At 33.1% G+C, this 19,548-nt stretch overlaps 1 protein-coding gene and 1 long non-coding RNA gene across 6 annotated transcripts; both read right to left on the reverse strand.

The window, feature by feature from the left end:
* Nucleotides 1-3,911: 3,911 nt before the first annotated feature.
* On the reverse strand, nucleotides 3,912-19,548 carry LOC134242378 (metalloproteinase inhibitor 3-like). 5 transcript variants are annotated; one of them, XM_062724444.1, is made up of 6 exons: nucleotides 19,442-19,548; nucleotides 19,229-19,334; nucleotides 7,865-7,965; nucleotides 6,936-7,038; nucleotides 4,336-4,451; nucleotides 3,912-4,106 (listed from the first exon to the last, which is right to left on the reverse strand). In XM_062724444.1, exons 1-6 carry the CDS (start codon nucleotides 19,487-19,489, stop codon nucleotides 3,951-3,953), a joined length of 630 nt encoding a protein of 209 aa, XP_062580428.1. In that variant the 5' UTR covers nucleotides 19,490-19,548; the 3' UTR covers nucleotides 3,912-3,950. The 5 variants fall into 5 exon arrangements, with proteins under 5 accessions (XP_062580428.1, XP_062580430.1, XP_062580426.1 ...); XM_062724446.1 differs by having other exon boundaries at nucleotides 6,936-7,025; nucleotides 7,861-7,965; XM_062724442.1 differs by lacking the exon at nucleotides 7,865-7,965 and adding an exon at nucleotides 17,274-17,377.
* On the reverse strand, nucleotides 15,477-16,041 carry LOC134242382 (uncharacterized). The gene is made up of 2 exons (XR_009986855.1): nucleotides 15,805-16,041; nucleotides 15,477-15,610 (listed from the first exon to the last, which is right to left on the reverse strand). It is a non-coding gene; the product is annotated as an uncharacterized LOC134242382 (long non-coding RNA).

Below are 19,548 nucleotides of genomic sequence, written 5' to 3' on the forward strand. Positions count from 1 at the left end.
ACTTGGTGGCCAGCGTTTTGTTGCACCAAAATTACTAAGCGATTCTTTCTGTATTCGACTAATGGTCAGCTTTTAGTTGTATTAGTCATGTAGTCGATGGTTTAAATATGGTTGCATTGAATTTCATTGTGAAGAATGCATTGCTTTGACTGTGTTGGATAATCATGTGAATACCAAGATGTACATTTATTTTTCAATTCTGAAAATTTTTGGATTTATTAGTGTTTATTTGCTTGGGATTGTTGATAACGTTTTTACTTAAAATAGCTCTTCTTTAAAAAATTTCCCCAGTGGGCTGCACCTAGGTTTACTCATATGAGTCTTATATACATTGCCGGTATCATGCTATTATCAATAAGTTTATACTGAATCTAAATTAGTTTGTTTGAATAAAGCAATGATAATGAATTTTCTAACTACATTTCGGATGGCGCAAGGAAATGTTTAAAGCCTTTCCTTTTTTGGCCATATTTTGGAGGCCACCTATTTTGCCTATATATGTTATGTAATAGTCACATACTGGGAGACCAATTGTTATTGCATAATTGTTGAATAATTTTTCTCAGGAATTGTGTTTTAAGGTTACATTGTCTACCAGTCTTTTTTATTAAGTTTTATGTATTATATTATATGTTTTCATTTCATAATAGATGACATATTTTTGGAACAAACTCGTCTTGTGTTATTTGGCAAAAAACAAGCTCAATATTGTCAGACGAGTGTTTAATTCAAGGAATGAAAGCTGAACTTAAAATGATATTTTATGCTAGTAAAACTATTTGAAGTTAAGTTTCATGTATTATATGTTAAACTGTAATTCCCCACTTTGTGCCTCATTATCTGTAAACCCGTGGGGACCCCCCGGTAATTTTATCCCTTTGAGATAAGTGATCTAGCATCTTTATATCTACTGCTATTGTAAAGACAAGACGGCCAAACATTTGCTGAAATATTTTTTGGATTACCCACCTCCATCCCCGAACAGACCTTTACTGTACATTACGCCACCTCAAACTCATATGTCTATGTTTTCCTTGTAATTTAATTCCTTTTTATATGTATATTATATTGTGTGGTCATATCCTATTTAGGCCAAATAATGGAATCTTGAGCCAATTCATATGTATAAGGTCATAATTTGGTGACTATTACATAACATATATAATTTGAATTATATATGTTTTGTTATAGTCACATACTGTGAGACCAATTATTATTGCGTAATTGTTTAATAATTTTTCTCAGGAATTGTGTTTTAAGGTTACATTGTCTCCCAGTCCTTTTTTATTCAGTTTTATTTATTATATTATATGTAGTCATTTCATAATAAATGACATATTTTTGGAACAAATATGTCTTGTGTTATTTGGCAAAAAAAAAACAAGTTCAATGTTATCAGACGAGTGTTTCATTCAAGGAATGAAAGCTGAACTTAAAAGGAAATATGTGAAAAGAAACCAGGGGCATATTTGTAAACAATTCCACCTCTTCAGTTTATTTCCTGTTCAATCATCGTTCATGTTTTGTGTAATATAAATTGCCAAAAACATTTCACAATAATCACACAAAACATTAAGAGTCCTTTAGTCATTATTTTTGGATATCATATAAAACTTTATTTTCATTATTTCAACAAGAACTACAGATAATTGTCAATTAATAATTGTTAATATATTGAAAGGATTTACACCTGTATTTTAAGTGAAATTCTGCAGAAATCAAGAGAGACTCTTAAAGTATAAGACCACGAAGTTATTGTAAATAGGCGACCACCATCTGTAGATTAGGATTTGATATAAACTGAGAATTTAAGTAAAGGATCCAGTAATTAAGGGGGCCGACTATAGTTTTATTGTGTGAAAACTACAATAGCGAAACTCTTCATTTTTATACCATATATAACTTGCATTAACTTCAGTGTACATGCAAAGTTTGGGGGAAATCTACCGTCCAGGTATTTTTGAGGGACCGTCTCAAAATACAGGTAGATTTACTATAGGATTATATAGGAAAACGCCAAATTTTTAGCACTTTAAAGCAAATTTTACAAATACTACAATAGACATTTTGTTCAAACTATAATATTTGATGAGTAATACTATAATATACAATATATGTAAGAAACGCAAAATTCTACCGTCTTGTTACCAGAATGGGCATCTCAAAATGCAAAAAAATTAGCAAATTTTACTATTTTTATAGAGTATTACAAAATATGATGCACACAATGGATTCACATGAAAACATAATACAAATATTGGAGATATTCTCAAATTTCTATGTTTTAAATTTCAAGAGCGTATGTTTATTACTTTTTCTTTAATAATATTTTTATTACCCCTTTCTTTAAGAGCTACAGATTATCATAACGTCAAATACACACTGCAACGACGTCAACCTACCTATCAATTACAAAATCGGTTAAAAAATCAATTATATCAAATTGAAATTACATTTTTATACCTAAAATTTCTTAATTTTGTTTAATTTTAATAATTAAGCGATAAAAATTGCATTAAAACAATAAATACGCTTCATTTTACTATGATGCGCGAAATATTGCGCAATGGAAACTATAGTCGGCCCCCTTAAGTCAGGATTAACCATCTAATGAATTATGCATTCGTTCTTTTTTAAGTGCTAAATACCTCCAAAATTGGTAAAATGATAATTATGACACAGTTTTTTGTGACGTTCTTTTCCATTGTAAAGTACTTCTCAAGGTACACTTTTTAAATGTTTGACAGATGTGGTACTGATGATGTTGATACACGCACTGTATCTGACTTACAGTTGCAAGTCGAGAATTATTATAAAATTTAATTAAATATGTATAACTAAGTTTTTGGAAATTATAAATTTCTAAATGCCCAAAAGCCTTTTTGAAATAACTGATATATCTCCCTTAAGATTTAATAATCATATGATTATACTTTCACCTTTCTATTACCGATGAAACAGTGATTTATAGAACATCTGTTTCTCCAACTGGTCTCGCAAGTAGGTTATGTGACATTAAATGGAAAACTGTATAGGGCTGACATCTCCGAGTCAATGATTACGCATTCCTGTCTATCGGGGAGGTATGAACGGATCCATGCCACAGCTTGTCCTTAAATGCCACCGGCACCTGTACGTAGGCAGTGGGAATTACCTTCAGATCTATCACATTAACGAGCTCATAGATCGAACATAATGGAAAACAAATTATTATGTTTGTCAATCTAACCTCTCTCAAGGTTTATGCATTTTCATGATTTAGAGTATCATACTGTGTGACATACGTATAGTTCTGTGTGATTCATAAACCATTATTTAATGGAGTCAGTTTTCAAACGGACCTTGAGATTGAAATATTTAAGGACAGATAACACAAATAAAAATTAATTGGGTGTCTGAATTGTTTATATATATTTTGGGAACTGTTACGAATAAATAATTTCCAAAAGATAAAGAATTTGTAAATTTTCTATGATGATCAAATTCAACCTTTCTATTTACATATGTATTCTATACAACTTTTCGTCAACCTAAATCCGAGTTTTTTCTGAAACTATGAATAAAAAAGGAAAAAACTATGACGTTTAACTTTATCATTTTCCTTCTTTGAACAAGAGTATAATTGTTATTTTTACAAAATCCTTGCATTGCATCATCTATCCTTAAACAGCAATTTTCATTCTTTGCAATTGTCAATATCATTTTTGTTTTATTTTATAGTCTTAAACAAGGTCTTTCGAAAGGTTGCTTTTAAAATATTAAAAGCAGTAAAGGAGAAATTAACATCTGGAGTACTGTACAGCAAATAAATCCTAAAAAGTAGTGTAAATTAGTTTTGATAGTGTAAAATTTTACACTTGTGTTATATATTGTAATTCGGTAAAATACATATTTAAAAGAAAAAGATCATGGAATGGTCAATTTAGATTTTATTGAACTGTACTTGATTTTTAGCAGTCCCAATCACAATCATCCTTATCGCTGCTATATTTACATTCCGCCAGGTCACCTGGGCTGCCAGAATCTGACGAACAACGGACCCTATTTCCTACACCACACACCATCTTGGGTTTCTGTACGCCTACGGGTACCAGTATATTTTCAATCTACAATATGTTAACACTCTGATTCTGAAAACTGAAAATATCTTTTCTTTTTAAAAAAATACACTTTTTATCAGAAAGTCTAACATTAGAATCATGTGCATTTTATTTTAGTTAAATGAATATGCCAGTTGATCGACTCAAGCCACGGTCCCGAGTCCGCAAATAACTCTCTCTATGGGAGAGGAGCGAACATTTTGACTGTCGTTTGCGACGATGATTCAAGTCTTACTTTGCATTTACAATCCTCGTCAGAAATTGTAGGGAAATTTGCATTTGTGCCATCGACAGGGGAAAAGAACATCATGCCACACAGGCTAATCCTCATTTGTCCTTTATAAAAATAACCTATGGAAAAACACGTATCTCATGAGCAAGGCAGAAATAAGCAAAACTGAAAAATTAATAATCTTGTTTTAATGTTTTACTCTTATAAACAATATAATAGACTAAAATATACTAAGCAGACTAAGTTCTACCCACCGTCTTATAATTTCAATTTCGTTTGATATTAAACTCTTTAAAAATTAAATTTCATGGAAAAGACCAGAAATGGATGGAAATACCAAATTTAAAAAAAAATGAAAATGACCTTGACATTTGACCTGGAATAAAATATCATGGTTAAGGATCACATTGCAATTGATACCATTATTATACGACTTTTAGTTTGTAAGTAAGAAGTTTTATAGTACATTGTAAGTGCAAAATTGTAAAAGGGCAATAATTCATAAAAGGGTCATCAGATCCTTTCACACTGAATAAATAGAAGTTGTGTGTTAGGACCCTAAAGACAGTTGTGAAGGTTGGGCGTCTCTGTGGGTTACGTACATGTATGGTTTTGGTGTAGAAGTGATAACAAGGTTTCTAGTAAAAGGGACACTAACTTTTGAAAACTTTTTAAAAAGGTCAATTTAATGGGATGAGTATGAAATATTTGAAAAAGATGAATTGAAGAGAAATTAAAGTTGCAAAGATATATATTATATGCTGAAAGACAATTGAGCTATAAAAAAGGTTATTTCCTCATACTAGCAATGATCTTAACCCTTGATCTTGATATAAACTTCAAAGTCTAAGGTAAGAAAAATCTAATGCCGTTGTGTTATTTCTCCATGATTATCGTTTGAAAATGTTTTATTTCTCGTAAACTTCAAATAAAAAATTCAGGGACAATATAACTACTTTATGGGGTTGATAAATCCTTTTGCACTCAAACAGTCAGCGGGTTCACTGAATTACCGATAGTCAAAGACTTTAATGAAGTATGAGTACCTAAACGGTTTACGGTTTCGGAGGAGTAGCGATAACAAGTTATTGCAAAAGGGGTAATAACTCCTTGAGGGGTCAACGTTCACATACGCAAGGTCAAGTGCAGATATATTTTAATTAGGGATGTCAATTTTACTCGGACAGCTTTGTCGAATAGTCGGATGCTTTAGTCGAACGATAGTCGAATACTCGTTTAATTTTATTTTTTTTTCATATCATTTTCACTAATTGTCTCTTACAGACTAGTTTACAATATACTTCGCTATCACCATTATACAACGAATTTCTGAATTGTAAACATATACTTAGTAAAATAAAAACTGTTCAGTAATATGTATCCAATGTATTGGATTTCAAAATTTATATATTAGCTGCACATTTTATCTAAATGCAGGATATCAAACGCTCGTATTTGGCCTTTCTTTACATAACGGTAGTAGAGTACCCCATAATTGAAGCCAATATCTACGTGTCCGTCAATGATCTTTGACAGCTAGGTAAACAATTAAAGCGTGTCTCTTATAAAAACAAAGACAGAGCGAGAGCTTGGGATAAGATTTAATGAAATTTTGTGCAAACAATCAATAATTGTTTGAAATTAATATCAGAAAAAGAAAACAAGGTTTAATCACTCTCATAACTGACCCCAATTTATATGTATTTACGATTTTGTAATAGTTTTTTAATTAATACTTTTTCTGAATAGTTGTATCACGTCAGATTTTAGTTTGAATTTACAAAACTAAACAATTGCCCTCTCCGTTTAAAATAGTAAGAGGTAGACAATCATTAACAAACATGTTTGATTTTCTTTTCCAATCCGTTTTTTATTTTTTTGGTCATTTTTTGCGAAGAACTTACTTTAGGAAAGATTCATTTAAAGACTGTGTATACATGTATGTTTGACTGATTCGGCATATGATACACCATGTTTGATGTTACACTGCAGAATTCAAAATTACTTTGATGAAACACATTTTTAACGAATAACCGACTAAAGAAATTTTAGTCGATAGTCGGTATGATCGAACGATAGTCGAGTACTCGAATATTCGTTGACATCCCTAATTTTAATGATTACAAGGTCATTAAGCATAACTTTTATCTATAAGTCTTCAAACTCAAAAAACACACTTGAGGGAAAAATAATCAGAAGAACTTCAATGGGTCTTGCCACAAAAAAGTGGAAAGATCTAATAAATAAATAAATTTCGAAAATGTAACTCTCTGCGTCATTACTTATTGTTGACATGCCTGCTATATTTACCAAGGCGTGTGGGTAAAATAAAATTCTTTGAATATTTGTTTTATAATATATGCAGGAAAAAGGGGTAAAATGCACAAATCGCTTGTCGCTGATTATACATTATATTTTATTTTGACTACATGAACATAGCTCTCTCTCTCTCTCTCTCTCTCTCTCTCTCTCTCTCTCTCTCTCTCTCTCTCTCTCTCTCTCTCTCTCTCTCTCGTACTACACAACATTGAAACCACAGGAAAATTTGAAGTCATTTAAAGTCATTAACTATCAAAATCTTGTAAGGTATTTGGTTGTCTTACCGTTGATAAGGTACTCTTTATTTAATCTTAGTCCTACACCACACATAGAACCAGATCCTGCCGTTCGAATTTGCACTGTTCCTCCCTTTTCTTCATTTATATTCTTTTAATAAACATTTGAAAAAGATGATAAGAATTCACTTAATAAACTCTTCACAATATAAAGTATGTAATCATAAATTTTCGTACAAGTTTAATTTTCGTGGATTTCGTTGGTACCCTACATCCACGAATTTAAATTTATCTACGAATTAATAAACTTCGGTTTCTTAGTCATATCTCGTTTTGTACGTATTAGCAAATGCATGAAATTAACCTGTGCAATTTAAGCAATTTAAGTAACGGAAATTGGCCTTCATGAATTTGTATGATTCCACAGTATTTAAGTATTATAGAGCGCATTAAGAACATTCAAGACATCAAATATTTACTCTACTATATATTAAGCACTAAGTAGAGGTACTATGAGCTCACTAAATGGTGCCTCCCGTATGATTATAATGGCGAAGTCCATGTTTTTATCTGGAAGTCTCGAAATAAGTGTCAGATCAAAAAGAAAAATTGGAGATGTACAATGGCATTATGTTTTAAAGAAAGTTTTACTCAGCGGTGTAGGAGAAGTTGCGGAAAAGAGATGGGTACCCTTCATTATTATAGACAAAATAGCAGTGTCAAAATTTGCAATACGAAACCCAAAATATGCCTCCGATTAAAGAGTAAAATAGAAGGTGCACAATGACACTGTAATAAAATATCTCTGAAAGTTTTATTAAATTACATTTAGTGGTATAAGAGGAGTTGCGGATTAGAAATGGAAACCCTAAAGCGTAACAGACGGACGGACGTACAGACAGACAGACAGACGGAGGGACATCCCGATCACTATATACCCTCCCACTTTTCATGCTGGGTTAAAGGGAACTACTTACGCCTATATAAACTTTCGATATTTCCACCTCATAGATTCTTTCTGCATCTACCCCTATAAATCCATCTCCATAAGTTAGTTTGGTAACTTTACCCCGAACAGCTGAAAAAAGGATGTCAAACTTAAACTTAGCAAAATGAACAAAATGATCACAATCCCAATTTCTAAGATAGTAACCATTACACTTGTTAATGCATGACATGTCTGTTCGAATAGATAAATCCATTAATATCATATTCTCTCTTTTTTGTTAATTAAGTGCAAAATTCAGGGATAATATTCAGAGAGAGAGAGAGAGAGATGTACTTACCATACTCAGAATTGCAGTATTGAGTTTGAGGATCAGAAGATACACAACTACATCCGTTAACTCCAGACAACTGAACCAAGAAAGCAATCAACACCAGAGCTAAGACCTAAAACGGGTCAAAATATACTAGAACTGTGCTTGTTCTTTAATTTAAAATATAAAACTATTTTTTTAATTATGTATGCACAGTTGAAAGTGTAATAAAAAATGTTACCGCCATTGTCTTCATTTTATAGTTGGATGGTACACAGGTTTTCTTCATCCGCTGTAACAATGTTACTCCTGTATGGTTTATCCATTTTATATGACAGGAAAACTGCCGTTGGCGTCATTCAGTTTAGAACTATATTCAACCAATTCCTCTAATAATTTATATATGACAGAAAATCAAGTGTTTGATTGCAGTAGTTATCTAGCAATTCAACACATGTTACACCCATGAACATAAAAAAATAATTTTTATTTCAGGGTTTTTTCCATTCCATACAATTCTTTTTCTTTTTTACATAAAGAAAATGGCTGATCATAATAAATAATAGAAAATCAAAAAAATAAATCTGATTAGGCATGAATTTTCGTGGTCAGGGCAATCTTTCATTGTCATTTTTTCATGCATGATTTTTATCCTGTTTCCATATTTGTTGAATTTTAGGGTGGACAATTGCTTTAAAAATACCTTAGATCCAGATTTTTATTCATTATACGCCCGCTTAAAAAGTGGGAGAGTATGTAGTACTCGTAATGTTCGTCCGTCTGTTATGCTTTTGGGTACCCATCTCATATCCACAACTCCTCTCATACCGCTGAATGAAAGATAAGACTTTCATAAAGTCTTAATTACATATTGCCATTGTGCACCTCCTATTTTACTTTTTTATCCGACGCATAATTTGGGTGTCCCATTGCAAAACACTGCCATTCTAATCATATGAGACCGTGGGTAACATTTAGTGAGCTCATTGCGCACATTATTTCTAGGGTTTTTTTTAACTTCCAGGTATGTTTCTTGTCGTCAAATTGCTATTAATCATCCGTATTGTATTTCAAATAGCTTAGCAATTCTCTTATATTCAAATTAATCTTTATATTTCATTTTATTTTTTTAGTTAAATTCGTGATTTTTAATGGGTAAAAATATTTAATTTACAGTGTTTTTTTTCACTGAAACCAGATGTTGCATTGATTCTACAGTAATAACCATTTATTGTAATAGATACCTAAGGGCAATTTTAACAATTTGTAAAGCTAGGCAAATCTACAAATTATCGTTTAATGGTAATATTTATTTGAGAATAGGGAATAAAATTATGTAACGTCTCTATTTGATTGAAATATTCTCATATGGAAATGTTTTGAAAGAAATCATCGGTTTATCTGGGGGAATTTAATATCTGAAATACATGCAAATATAAGCATGGTGTTTTTTGAATAAGATTCTGAGAAAACCGGAGGAACTATATAAATTAGCGTACGATATATGACCAAGTTTTTGTAACTAAGCGATCAACATCTGTAAAGTGGGATTTGCCTTTGACTTTAGCTGAAAAGTATTGGATCCCAAACTTCGGTCAAGATTTATCAATGAAGATTACTTGAGTCTTTCATTTATTCATTGTTTTAAATGGCTAAATTGCCCTGGTTAGAACGACTGCTCTAGAGTGAGTAGAGTCGCGAAGTAAAGAGTTGATCCTTACCTCGCGGGTTTGATTACCACTGTGACGTGGAAACCGGTCCTTCGGATGAGACCGTATAAACCGAGGTACCGTGTCGCAGTAGGTGCTGGAAAAAGGATCCTTTGCTTAATGGCCCTGAGTGCCGAGTATAGGACAACATTTGTACTGAGGGGACATCAACCAATCAGTCAATCAATCGTTTAAGTGCTAAATACCTCAAGAATTGGTAAGATAGTAATGAAAACTAGATGCTGTCATGAGACAGTAATACCCGCACTAAGGTGTTTGCCTCTAAATACACACTCATTCATATGGGACTTTCCAAGGAAAAAGTCAAAATAATTCTATAATTATCACCGTACATGTATTCGTCAAATTAAGCATAAAATTTTCAGGTGACCATATGATCTATGAGCCTCATATATGTATTTTGTATACTTAATTCATTACCAGTCTGAAATAACAGACTTTAATTAATCTTAATTAGATTCTGATAAATATTTTGCCCATAATTTGGAACTTTTTAAATTTACCTACTCAACGACATAAATTATTATTTTAGTACAAAGCGTTTTTGATGAATTTATCAAAATGTGCAAAGTGGTTTTAGTATTTGGTCAGGAAAAAAAACCCATTGAAAATACAACCCAATTAATTTGTCAATGCCTATCTCCCCCACCGCCACACACACACACACACACTCTCTCTCTCCCTCACATTTTTAAAAATAGACCTAGATGGTAAAGTTATGTTAAAACATCGTTTATTATGATAGTTTGAAATTTGTTCTTGTACTAAACAGTTTTACGTGTGAACATCTTATTGAAAATTTCTACATTCACATTGGGTTTGCGTCACCCATTATCATATTTTTAGATATCACCACTCGGCACACCTCGGCCGATTCATACTTCATCTAATGAAGGCGACGGAATCAGCAAAGGTTTGTCGAATGAGATTATTTAGCACATGTATGCTGACGGTGCAGTGTGGTCAGTTAAAATAATTTGTGTTTTAATTGGATTATATGGATTATATTTCATGAATTAGTAGACAAGACCTATGACATTCGGTAAGTACAAGATTTAGTATAGATTGCATAAAAAAAAATAAATGCAAATGGTTAGGTTGAAGTTCAAAAAGGGTCAAAGATCATCGCATGCCACAGTCGACAAATTTCACATTGTCAATTTATCTCCCGTTGCGGACATTCGGTATATACAGGCGCAGATCCAGAATTTTTTTTTTTCGGAAAGGGGGGGGGGTGTCACACCTCAGTCAAAAAAATCCAGCCCAAGATTTCCTGAGAAGCAAATAAAAAAATAATAATAAAAACAATGATGGTGGGGTCCATGTTTTCAAGGTGGAGGTTGTCCAAAGTCATTTTTATTCTCTTCAGTAAATAGTCTTATTTAAATAACTGCAAATTCCAGGGGGGGGGGGGGTCTGATCTCCCTAGGCACTGACTCCCTGTACCTGATCTTATGACTCCATAATAGTAGAAATTTTTCCATTTGACTATATATACATATTTTGTTTCCTGTGTTTATGTCTGTTTGTTTGTCCACAGAAACTTTTACCTTGCCCATAAGTTTTAAGTGGATTTGGCTATACACATGGCTTCCACATATCATAGGTAAATTTCTTTTGGCAAAACCTTTTAATGGGTACCACCAATTTTGACCTCTTGATCTCTTGACCTTGGAGTTTGACCCACTTTTACAAGAAAAATACCTTAAACTTGGTCTAAGTTATTGAACAGTTGGTGCTAGGACTTTCATGCTTAACATGTGTAATCATTATGAACTTTTAACAGGTATAAATATTTTTGACCCTAGAGTTGAACCCAATTTAATTTTAACCTTGGCAATAACTTTTGAACAGGTTAGGAAGTACTAGGGATTTCTCTCTTATTTCACATGTGTATTCCTTGTGACAAGACTTTCCCTTTGATACCAACAATTTTGACCCTTTGACCTTGACCTTGGAGTTTGACTTACATTTGAGAAACTTCAACCTTTGCCAAAAGCTGCCATAACAGTTGCTTCACAACAAACAAACAAATTACCAAGAAAAACACAGTATACATGCACATATTTTATTTTCAATAGATATACTTCTGGTCATATCTCTAGTTCTCCCTTGAATCAGACATGGTGATATAAATATTTTAAAAATAATTATTATAAGAGTTGAAAAGGTTGTGCATATTAAAATATACTAAGCTCTGCGGATGAATTAGATATACCAGTTTAGCTTTATTTTGCTACCCAAAGCACCTTGATTAACTATTTACAAGCATGCTGTTTTCTGAAATGTACTGTTTTCTGTCGTCCATCTGTTTTTCTGCAAACTTTTCACATTCTTAACTTCTTAAGAACCACTGGGCCAATTTCAACCAATGTACATGTAAATATGCAGGGGACTTTTTCCAACATAAATCTTCTTCTTAAGAACAGCAAGGACATTTATTGTCCCCCATTTTCGCTAAAGGTAGGGGACATTAAATCTCATTTGTTTGTCAGCCTGTCCATCTGTCACAATAAATTTAAACTTGGTCATCATGGTCATATATTTTGAATGAGAAGAGACAGGACTTCTATATTAAACATGTGTATTAGTATTTAACTGGGACAATACCATTCTAAATACACTATGATTTTTATTACCCATGACCTTGAAGTTTGACCTACTGTCATAAACAAATTAATTGTTTTAAATTGATCATTTTGAAAGATAAATGAAAGGGCATTCATATCATACATGCATGTATATTACCTGTGATAAGACCTTTCCAAATGTATCATGACTTTTTGACTCTGTGACCTTGACCTTGAAGTTTAACTTACTTTTCAATAATATTGTATTTCCTTTTGATTGAGAAGAGATACGACTTTCACATTTCACGTGTACATTGCCCATAATCAAAATTCCAAACTCTTACTGAACATCTACATGACCCCACCAACCATCTCCTAAAAGAAGATTAAGCTACTGTGTAAAATGTAGGAGGAGTTCAGGGAAGACGGGGCTTTTTGCATGAAAAACCTCACTTTTCGACCCCCATTTGACCCCCGGGGGCAAAATCAAAATTCCGAAACCTTACTGCACATCTACATGACACAAATAACCATCTGTCAAAAGATGATTAGGCTGCTGAGTAAAATGTAAGAGGAGTTCAGGGAAGAAGGGGATTTTTACATAAAAAAAACGTCATTTTTCGACCCTCATTTGACCCCCCGGGGCAAAATCAAAATTCTGAAACCTTACTGAACATCTACATGACCCCACCAACCAAAAGATGACTAAGCTAAAATGTAGGAGGAGTTCAGGGAAGAAAAGTGTGACAGACGGACGGACGGACGGACGGACAGACATGAGTAACAACAATATACCCGAACTTTCTTTAGAAAGTGCGGGTATAACAAACAGATGCGACCTATTTTCCATAATGAAGTAGTTGTCCAAGTGTTAGATAGAAGTCAAATGATAATAAAAGTTCTGTACCTGACTTAAAACTGTTATGTTGAGAATTTATTTAAGGAATCACTGTCTAGTTAGTATAGTATGCCAGGGCATCAACAATAGTGGAAACATGGGATAATTTGCCGTTATGCATAAATTATCCCATGTTTCCCACTATTGTTGATATCCCTGGTATACTATACTAACTAGACAGTGATTCCTTATATTTCCATTTCATTGTGAAATAAAATTGTAGATTTAGACTTTAAAAATGCAGACATAGATTTAAATTACACGAGGATTCCAATCCCAATTTCAATAGGCCTCGCCGACTGACGTCAAACATAACGGCAGCCGCACGAAATTTTCATGCATATTTGACCTCCTTAGCGTCAGACTCAGAGACAGATGCGCACGAGATTTGTATGCATACTAGGCCTCCTTAGCTCCTGACCTATCGACCTGCCTAATTTACATTCCGGCAGAATTATCAGGAAATCAACTCCGCTTACTTTCAAAGGGTTATCATAGAGAAAAAATTTAGAAATTGAAATATATCATGATATTTTAGTGAATATTACCAATACGCGCCTTGATGACGTTTTCCGTCCAAATTTTTTTCTTTGATGATTCGATCAAAGGAAAAAATATTACATTCATTTCTTAAATGATAATAGCATCAGCTTTTCAAACTATGACGTTACGGGGTAATGTTACGAACATAATACTCATTATATTGTATAAGAAAAAAAATTCGATAATTGCATTTACTTAAACTTAATACAAAAGAAACCACAGAGTCTCGTTTCATATTTGGATATTTTATTAGTAAAACACGTTCGTGGTAACCTTACAACTAAATTTTATTATTAACGTAATGACTTTCCTTACTCATGTAGCAATATAACCTTATCAACCTCATGTGTTGTTAATGTTTCTCAGTTGACTTGATACTCAAGAGCATATTCTACAAATGAACAATTTTTTAAACAAGTTAAACTAGTGACAAGCAAGTTGATGAAACAAGGATATTAACAGGATATTAACAAGTTTGCTTATCGAAACATTGACATTGTAGGTAAATACAATCTGACTGACGATTTAAGTACATATTGCTACATATAGGCCATTATTTTACACTTGGAAATGTCTATGGATTTTTCTATTTGTCCTATCCTAACAAGCAGGTCACGGCAGGTTTGACCGGTTGACAGACCGGATGCGTACACCTCCATGGCATCTGATACCACCTTTGATGTCTGTAGATGTTTAATTTTGTTTGCTTAGCTGCGGAACTGTAGCTCTCCGAAAAAATATTTTGACACACCGGATTTTTTCGGAGAGGTACAATTCTGCAGCTAGTGTTCGATCAGCTCCTATATGGAATAGTTTCAAAGGATTTGTAACCTTGATTACTGTTCCTTTATCCATATATTGTGCAACATTTTTTTTTAATGAGTTCTTTTGAAGCTCAATTTTGCTTCGGTCAGATACATGTATACTGAATTGTTTGTGAATTTTTTCACTAGACTTGGGGTGTTATGATTCACCCTTGTAATAAATTATTCACTTGTAACTTGCTAAAATATATAATAATTTAATTTTGTTTATATTCTAGTCTCTCATTGGTTGATTTCCAAAAAGGAACGCAAACCATTTCTTGATAACCTGGTTTGGTATGGGGACACACCCCCTTGACAACCAGCTGAATCATCTGTATCCATGCAATGCTCTCATTTCCAGTCCATGGGATTCATAAAAAAAATCCAAATTTAATAAATGTGCCTTTAACTTCAAACAGTAGCTCGCTCTTACCTCATGTAAACAAACATCATGGCTGCTAGATCTGTGTATCAGTTATTACGTCCCTTGTTTCAAACCACTTCCGTTACTAGGGATGTATTATTGAGCGGCAAATTTGAACTCATAAAAAGCACCACAATTTTACACCCACAGTTGTTCAATTATTTAAAAATTAAATTATAAGGAATGACTCTAATTCTTGGCCAAATTATTCGATGATAACCTGGTTTGGGTCAGTTTACGCTTTTTTATAATCCGCTTCGCGTATTATAAAGCGTAAACTGACCCCAAACCAGGTTATCATCGAATAATTTGGCCAAGAATTAGAGTCATTCCTAAAATAAAATACAAGGGAAAAATCGTTGTATGGTCAAAGCAGATTTTATTGATTTTAACAAAGTTTTAGCAGTCCCAGTCACATCAGTATCACTGTTAAATTTACATTCTAGTGTGGCACCTTGACTGCCAGAAACTGACGAACAAGGAGGTCTATTACCTAAAGAACACACAATCCTTGAGTTTATCTCGGCCTTAATACAGTTTGTTTTCAACACACGATAAGAATTATAAACATACTGAATCTAAAAATCTAAATTATTTTGAAAAACTATAGACTTTATGTCAGAAAGGTCTGCATTGTAATCAAGTGTATTATGTTTATTTTTAGTCAAATCAATTCGCAAATCTTACTTTGATTTACAATCGTCATCAGTATATGGAAAGTCTCTGTTTGTACCATCGACAGGGGTAAAGTACATAAGAGTACATAGGCCTATCTCCATTTGTCCTTCATATATGTACCCAGTGGGAAATATTATAAAATAAAAAAAAGCCAATCTCAAGACCAATGCAAACTTAAGCGAGTACTAAATATTTTAGTTTTTTAATATTTGTATGAAAAGTTGGTAAAATGCAATCGCCTCTTACTGAATAATAACTATTTCATTTTGACTATCTAATCTCTCTCTCTCTCTCTCTCTCTCATTTTACTACACAACATTGAAACCACAGGAAAATCATATTATTTAAGGTCTTGTAAACTTTCAAAATCTTGTAAAGTATTTGGTTGTCTTACCGTTGATAAGGTACTCTTTATTTAATCTTAGTCCTACACCACACATAGAACCAGATCCTGCCGTTCGAATTTGCACTGTTCCTCCATTTTCTTCATTTAGATTCTTATAATAAACATTTTTAAAAATGATTGTAAGAATTCACTTAATATATTTATAACATTATTCAGTAAAGGTTCATAAATTTTCCTGGTTGTTCAATTTTCGTAGATTTCTTCTGTAACCCACATCCATGAATTAAAATCATCTCCGTATTTAACTTAAGTATCTTAGTCATATCCCCTTTTGTACTTATGATCAAATGCACGAAATTACGTCCACATGAACCTGTACAATTTAAGCAAGTAACGAAAATTGGCTTTCTATATGACTCCATTTTATTAGTACAATATAACATACACGTGGACATACCTGGGAACAATTGAAAAAAAAGCTGCTTAAAACAGAATGCGAATGAGGATTGCTGCCGAGACCCTATGTTCGACCAGGAACCAAAAGGAACCATGAGAAGTACAAGAGCGTGTTAAGAACACTCAAAACCTCAAATATTAACTCTAGAATATATCAAGCACTAGCTAGAGGTACTGTGAGGAATGACCTCACTAAATGATACCCTCGCCTCCCGTATGTTTGAAATGGCAAAGTCCATGTTTTGTTCTGGAAGACTCAAAATAAGTGTCTGATCAAAATATAAAATAGGAGGTCCACAATGGCATTATGTAATAAAGAATATGTGAAAGTATCATTAAATTTTACTCATTGGTATAGGAGGAGTTCTGGATAAGAGGTGGGTACTCTTCAATATTATAGAAAAAATGGCAATTTTAATGTTTTGCTATAAAAACCCGAAATGTGTGTGTCCGATCAAACAGTAAAATAAGAGGTGCAAAAATGCACTTCGTAAAAAAAAAATTGTTAAAGTTTTATTAAATTTCATTTAGTAGTATAAGAGGAGTTGCAGATAAGAGATGGAAACCCCGAAGCGTAACAGGCGGACGGACGGGCGTAGAGACAGACAGACAAACGGACATCTAGATCACTATATATCCTCACACTTTTCAAGCGGGGGTATACTTAAGTACTTACGCCTTTATAAACTTTTGATATTTCCACTTCATAGATTCTTTCTGCATATAAATCCCCTATCAATCCATCTCCGTAAGTTAACTTGGTAACATTACCTCGAACAGCTGAAAAGAGTATCATGTCAAACTAGTTTTAAAAAATCAAAATGATCATAATCCCAATTTTAAAGTTAGTGACCATTACAATATTCTATGCATTACATGCCTGTGCGAATAGATAAATGCATAGATATCATGTACTCTCTTTTTGTAAATAAAGTGCCAAATTCAGAGATAATATTCAGAGGTAGAGAAAGAGATGTACGAGGGTTGATCCAGAAAATTCGTGGAATTTCTTAATATTTTATTTATTTTCAATTGAAATTGGTTGAAAATTTCAAATGAGAATATAGACTTTTGTTGAATATTTTAAATAAAAACTAGAAGTTATGTGGGTAATGAGCTCAATAAATTATACCCCCGCCTCCCATATGAGTATAATGACAGTGTCCATGTTTTGCCGTGGGAAATTCCCAAAATATGTGTCGGATCAAAAAGTAAAATAAGAGGTGCACAATGTTAATATGTAATAAAGATTCTGTGAAAGTTTCATCAAATTTCATTCAGTGGTATGAGAGGAGTTGCGGATAAAAGATGGGTACCCCAAAGCGTAACAGACAGACAGACGGACGGACGGACATACCTATTACTATATACCCCCTCTGTGTATTAAAACTCTTTTAATATCTAATACAGTTGCTATATAAACGGTTGTTTGGAAATTCGGAGAGACATAAACGCGTTTATTATGATTTTTATTCTTAATACGTGAAATGAGAATAAAACCGCCCTATGTGGTATTTTAAACGAAAACTAGAGGTACTGTGAGCGATGAGCTCACTAAATGATACCCCCGCCTCCCATATGTGTATAAATGGCAGTGTCCATGTTTTGCTGTTAGAAACCAATATGTGTCGGATAAAATAGTAAAATAGGAGGTGCACAATGGCAATATGTAATACAGATTCTGTGAAAGATTTAATAAAATTTCATTCAGTGGTATGAGAGGAGTTGCGGATAAAAGATGGGTACCCAAAACCGTAACAGACAGACGGACGGACAGACAGACGTACGAACGCACATCCTCATTACAGTATACCCTCCCGCTTTTCAAGTGGGGGTATAATTATGTCATTATTACGATTGTTTGATCTTTTATAAACCTATGTGTGAAACTTTTACTGATTTTAAAGGATATTTAGTTTATCAGTTGATGATTTAGTGTTCATCTTTAAGTTATTTTGACACCGTCAAATTACGGTCAAGTCATCAGTTTTGTGAAAATCCCGGGATCACTCTATCTTAAACGCCTATATTATTGACATAGGCAGGGGGAAAATGCATTTATTTACTGGTTTTCCAGTTCATAAAAAAATTTAAGAAAAACAGAACTTCCATGGACGTTGATTAAAGGTGTGGCCGCTTTTGGGGGGCTCTGTTTTAAGTGTTTATCCCACGAGACAAATTAAAAGCATTTATGGACGTTGTCGGCTGACGTACTGTTCTTGATATTGCTACTGAAATTGGAACATCATATCGAAAGATGGGGAGTATTTTGAAATATGAGTGAAAAAATAAAGATTAGTTGGTGCGAGAGGATACACAGGCTTTTTTTAGAAAGAAAAAATGGAGAAAAGGGCAGCATTTTGAAGAGTCACGTATTCGAACTGGACATTAGGGTGAGATGCTTCTATAACGTGACATATCTAACTTACGTAATGTCGAAGTCTCCCCCGGGTTTCATAACTTTCAATTTTCAGAAAGCTCGTGTGACCTTATTGGTAACTGGAAAGTGGTGAAATTTTCCAATATTGTAGCATTATGACTCTTTATTATAAATATACCTGTTGTTTGCTTTCATCGAAAATTTAAAATTTTAGAAATTCCACGAATTTGCGGATCAACCCTCGTACTTACCGTATTCAGAATTGCAGTATTTAGTTTGAGGATCAGTAGATACACAACTACATCCGTTAACTCCAGACAACTGAACCAAGAAAGCAATCAACACCAGAGCAAAGACCTAAAACGGGTAAAAATATAGTAGAACTGTGCTTGTTCTTTAATTTAAAATATAAAACTATTTTTTTAATTATGTATGCACATTTGAAAGTGTAATAAAAATGTTACCGCCATTGTCTTCCTTTTATAGTTGGATGGTACACAGGTTTTCTTCATCTGCTGCAACAATGTTACTCCTGCATAGTTTATCCATTTTATATGACAGGAAAACTGCC

This window comes from Saccostrea cucullata, unplaced genomic scaffold (assembly GCF_032062105.1).
Source record: "Saccostrea cucullata isolate Sc308-1 unplaced genomic scaffold, CSIRO_AGI_Scuc_v1 ctg268, whole genome shotgun sequence".
Classification (NCBI taxonomy): Eukaryota; Metazoa; Mollusca; class Bivalvia; order Ostreida; family Ostreidae; genus Saccostrea; species Saccostrea cuccullata.